Genomic DNA, 5,636 nt, shown 5'->3' on the forward strand with positions numbered 1-5,636 from the left:
GCTTAGGTGTCACGGGCATCTGGTAAGTTCAACTTCAACAATGAAACATAAAGGAAGACAGAAAGAAGGGAGGATTCAAATTGAAGGAAGGAAGGAAGGAAGGAAGGAAGGAAGGAAGGAAGGAAGGAAGGAAGGAAGGAAGGAAGGAAGGAAGGAAGGATGAACAATTGGAGAATACTATAATAATGCCAAAAGGAAATGAAGTATTTTACAGTAAATATTAGGGATTTTATCCAGTTTTAATTGTAGCAAGAGGGAAAGAGACAAAGAAAGGCTAGAATAAAAAAGGAAGAATAGAAGAATAGACCGATTAGATAAAGAAAGAGAAGAAAAGCAATGAGTGATGCATCAAAAAGAGGCATGACAGCAATTCAGAAATAAGGAATGAAACATATAGAGGGTGAGAATTAAAACCTTTTCCTTTTTCTCATAGTGACCCTGAACTGGAAACTAAAACAAAATAAACAGTATTGTGTCAAACTGTGTAAAATCTTTCATAGTCAGTGGTTAGTTTAACCATAACAGTCTGTAAAAAGAACCTTTGCTGACTACTATAAGAAAAAACCTTTCCAAGCGTCGTTAACTGCTGTAAATATACCAGCAGGAGTGAAAAGGTTAGATTTTAATTCAACTTTGGCATAAAAAAACCAACATAAAATGAAACGTTTCCTTTCTTTTTAGCAGAGTTTGGTTCACTCTGCGCACTCAACCTTGGATATAAAGCCTGGGCGCTGACAGCCACAACAACCAATAGGAGACAAGGGGGGCGGGCTCTAACCTGAGAGCTTATCCAATCAGATTTCAGCAGCCAGTTATCGATTCTAATTTGTCTGGAGCAAAGTTTTTTGCGTGTTTGTCGCTCCTCGAAACAAGACCTGCCTACAGCGGGTAGGAGGGGAACACGGAGAGCAGATAGAGGGAAGAAAGCCGGAGGTTGGACCGTTAATTACAGCCGCACACCGAGGAGCTGCAGAGAAAACATCCGCAGACAGAGCCAGGATCCAGGGACAGGATGGAGCACTGCGACGGAGAGAACCAGTACATGCAGCCGGAGGATGACTGGGACCGGGATATGCTGCTGGATCCTGCCTGGGAGAAGCAGCAGAGGAAGGTGAGACTGCGCTGCGGAAGCAATGCCTCCTTCACACAAGGTATTGCTGTTGCCACGCAGCAATGCGGGTGCGTTTCTCTGTGGAAGCGAGCAGCTGCCCCCCCACCTGTATGAGCGGCTTTAACAGAACTTTGCCCCTTGGCTCTGCATGGGGAGGGGGGGCAACAGATGTCAGACACGCGTTGGAGTGCCCCCCCGACCCCCCCACTGTCATCTGCTTAATGATGCGACTTGAATTAGGCCCTAATTATCAACCCATGAAGTGTGCGCGCGCTTTATTATCACATTTACGGTAATTATATTCTGGAAGTTAATCTGCAAATAATTTAATCCCAGTTAAACAGTTTCCACTTCAATGAGCTCATTTGCTGTGGCATCCATAGAGCTGTCCTAGCAGATCTTCCCCACGCGTGTCGCAGCCACTACCATTTATTTTCCTCCATTTCTGAGAATGAATGGTTTGTTAGGAAAAGGGGGAGTTGCAAACTTTCCTCCGCTTTGAGGGAAAAAAAGGGCAGAAGGAAAAAAGTGAGTGGAATCTGAGTAAGCGCTGCGGTTTGGGTTGGGCCTGCGTGGAGCGAGCCTCTGCCCAAACATGGTAATAATCAGCCCCTCAGCAGCAGTTGGAAAAACTTTTCCCCAACTTTTCTTTCTTTCTTTTTTTTTTTTCTGCACACTGGAAGCTGTGAGCTTCCAGTTTCCTGGATTATGTCACCGACAGGCTGCTACCGGTCCTTAAAGGGGAAGTCAGGGAAAGGTGATCCATCAGGTGGACATCATTACCTTCCCTTTAAGAGGCTCCTCAGATCAAGAGGATCAGAACCAGGATCATAGATCTGTTTCCAGATCCACAGAGCGGTCCCACATTGAATGAACCCACGGCTGATTTTTAATAGCAAACCCACTGGTGTCCTTCTTTAGAACATTCTCTGTAGATTAAATATTTAGTTGCACATAAAGTTTTCCAAATGTCCAAATCCCACACAAACGCATCCACTGGAGCTCAGCGAATTAATTTAATTGTTCCAGAAACGGGGATATAATGGCTTATCCTGCTGAAAGTAGCCATCAGAACATAGATCTATGTGATCATAAAGGTATAGACACAATCTGCTCTCATAACCTCTTAAACAGTTGGAACAAAAAGGCCAAATATGTGCCAAGAAAATGTCCTTGTCATCATAGCACCAGCCTAAATTTAAAGTAGATTGATTTAAAGAAGCTCCATCATCTGATGCCTATTTAATTCTATTCAGTTTATTTCTATAGCTCCAATCCTCATCAGGTCACTTTCCAGTTCAACCAGATCATCCAGTCACATTGATTCAGTTTTCTATCTAAGGAAAACCAGCTGATTGCATCGACTCATTGACTCTTCAGCAATCCCTCACACTAAGCATGCTTGTAGCGACAGTGGAGAGGAAAAACTCCCTTTCAACAGGAAGAAACCTCCAGCAGCATTTAGAGACATTGTTTACAAAAATAAGTCCTATTTATGTTTAAAATCAACCCTATTTCATTAATAAGACACTTATTTCTTCACACATGTTTCCAAAAAGCAGCAGAAATGTTGCTGAAACTAGGGGTGCACCGATTGCAGTTTTCCGGCCGATTTCCGATCACCAATCTTTAAAAAGTCTGACCTGCCGATTCCGATTTTTGGTTAATACCAATTTTATTTATTTTTTTTGCTATAACCAACGCTGTGTTACAAGATCGCAATTCACTGTCAATGTTACAATCTTTTCTTGAAAAGCATGCCCTTGAGCAATAGCCTTGAACCATTATAAACTTGTTTTAACTGCCCATGAGGTAGAGCCTTGACATAGAAATGAATTAAATAATAAATATAAATAAAACAAACTTAAGACTACAACATTAGTCTTTTGATTTGTTTACATTTCAAAAAACAAAACTTCAACAAAAGATCAGAAAAAATATGGAATAGCAACTGATTTTAAGACACTCGCGGAGGTAAATAGATCGGGGGTTAAGATCGGTTTCATATGTAAATATCGGCCGATCACCAATCACCCTAAATTAAGGAAATCGGGGCCGATCGATCGGCCGGCCGATTTATCGGTGCACCCCTAGCTGAAACACATTGTCATGCTGCTCCTACGTGGAACCGACTTGTTTGAGGAAGCTTCTGTAATTTTCTTCCAGCGTCTCTGTCGTCTCAAACCTTCGTATCTTAACCCTGCTTCTCTGAACTCTTCTTTCCCCCGCTGAGGGAGTTTTTGCTTTGATCGGTTTGCTGATGTTCTGAGTTAAATAAAGTTCATGTTTGTTGTTTTGATATAAGTCACTGATACCTGAGCTGATGGTTCGGTTTGAGGAGCCGAGTTCCATCAGCGACTCCTGATTTTGATCTTATGAGGTCTTTAATAACACCCTGATGTGATGCCTGCCAAACGACGGGGAAATCCCAACTTTAATGATTTTTATATAAATTCTTACCCATTAATCTGGAGGCTACTGCTGAAATTAAGACCCTTCAAGGCAGACATTGTTTTTTTTATGCCAGTGCCAGTTTTTATTCACCTGTATTTATTATAGCTTCTGCTTCCTGTTCCCGGCTAACAGGAGTGACACTTGGCAGATGATCTGCAGATGGTATAACGGTTATTCATCAATGATATTCATCGAGTTTTTCTCTGCGTCTGAGTTGAAATGCTTGCAGCTTGGCCCGCCCCTAGCGGAATACCTTCTCCGGTTTAAACCTGCATATTTCTGTGCCTGCACGACGCTGACTGATCTGAGCTAACCATCCAGCAGAAGGCAGGAATGTTTCAGTCATCCAGTCCTCTCCTGCGTGGAGCAGCGATAAAGCCGTAACGATAAAATCAAAACGTGTGCACAATTATCGACTGAGAGGGATGCAGGCTTAAAAACAAACCACCTTAAGTCCTTCCAGGTTTCATTAACGGGCCTCTCTGCAGAAAACCTGAAAGAGTTTCAGGTCTGCTGAATCTTTCCCCCATAGCTCACTTTACCTGCATCATCGGTTCCCTTTTCTCTGCATTTGAACATTTATTTTTCTCTAAAAAACACAAAAGAGAAGCGTATGAAGGCTGTAAAGGAAGTAGTTCCTTACAGTAACGTTATCACATGCAGCTAGAGGTATAACATCTCAGTTCTGCTTTTCTCTGTTGCCCGAAGGAAACTTTTTGAGGAGGCAGCGAGCGGTTTAGAACCGCAGCGACTCCAGCTCCGTTTGATGCAGCTACAAACCGCTGTAATAAGGAAGTGAATGTTGGAAAGGTGTGGATTTTTTCTCTTCTGCTGTTTCTTGCACAAAAAAATCCTCAACATGTCAGAGTGTGCTTAAATATTTTGTGTTCCCTTCAAGTCTTAACCTGCCGGGCAGGAATAAAGGCGCTGGATCCTCTTATCTGAGAATCTTAATGTCTCTGCAGACCCACCTACTCTCGTTTTAAAGCTGGCTTAAAGCAACAGTCTTTACGTATCTTATAAAACCGTACATTTGGTATTTATTCTGATTGATTTACTGTGCTGCAGGAAAGGAAAATAAATAACCGGCCAAAGATTCCTAGATTCTAAACCTCCATGATGTTTATGCCAACCTCTTTAGAAACCACTGCTATCAGGGGTTTGTGAAAACTGCTGTGGGTGTTTAACGTCACTGTGGAAGAATCTGTGATCCACTTTGGGCGCGTTGGAGGGTTTTGGAGCCACAGGTGGACCTGCTGATGAGCTAAAGGTCATTAACTGATGGACAGAAGATTCCCTGAGCCTTCAAACCACAGAATATCATCTCAGATGTCTCCAGCTTTATAAACGCCATTTACACCCGCCTTTTGAAACTGTGCCGAGAGCGGTCCGAGCACCGTAACCGAGGTAACGGAGTGTAAACTGAACTGGACCGTGCCAGACGCCACCAAGCCGCGCTAATCTAGCACTAGTTCATCAGTAGAGCTCGGCACGGTTCTCTGATCACAAGGAGCGCATGAGCCGACCGCGTCATCTCCTTACAGTCAGCTTCCACTAGTTGGCGGTAATGCTCATCCGTAAGTTGCCTGCCGCCCGCCATAAAACAGAAGAAGATTAAACTATCGTTGGTCGTATCCACTGTCAAGTAAATTCACCAAAGTCTGACTTCTTCGCCAACGAAATATCACGATTATAACCGAACATAACTTCCTGAACATTACGGGCGCCGCCATTTTGATTTGTTTGATTTCCTCCTTCGATCCTAGAGAGCAGTAGTACCGTAGATCGCCACTAGGAGGCGTGGAACCGCGCTAGCGTGATGTGTAAACCGGCTCTGCACAGTTAACTACGGTGGCCCTGAAGTGCAAACTGCAACTACAAATCTAAAAGCGCAACTACATTAAGAAAAGGTAGGTACCAGTGGGAAACATGAGACATCGCTGATTGGACGACGGCGCCGTTTGACCCTTGAACCGGAAGTCATTCTGCCTGCTGCGGCTTTTGAAGACATGGATATTGAAATTATTACCTACCCCAAACATAGCTGCCGTTATCCAGGAATATTTAGAAT

At 43.4% G+C, this 5,636-nt stretch overlaps 1 protein-coding gene across 3 annotated transcripts in view; it reads left to right on the forward strand.

Annotated features, from left to right (window-relative positions):
* Nucleotides 1-845: 845 nt before the first annotated feature.
* actn1 (actinin, alpha 1) overlaps nt 846-5,636 on the forward strand; it is an 88,965-nt gene continuing 84,174 nt past the window's right edge. For 2 of the 3 annotated variants that reach the window (XM_015385333.1, XM_015385334.1), the window contains exon 1: nt 847-1,111. In XM_015385333.1, the coding sequence (XP_015240819.1) occupies nt 1,013-1,111 (99 nt within the window). In that variant the 5' untranslated portion in view covers nt 847-1,012. Of the gene's footprint in view, nt 1,112-5,636 lie in introns of all 3 variants that reach the window. The other variant, XM_015385335.1, reaches the window with a different exon arrangement.

This window comes from Cyprinodon variegatus, unplaced genomic scaffold (genome assembly GCF_000732505.1).
Source record: "Cyprinodon variegatus isolate N-32 unplaced genomic scaffold, C_variegatus-1.0 Scaffold336, whole genome shotgun sequence".
Lineage (NCBI taxonomy): Eukaryota > Metazoa > Chordata > Actinopteri > Cyprinodontiformes > Cyprinodontidae > Cyprinodon > Cyprinodon variegatus.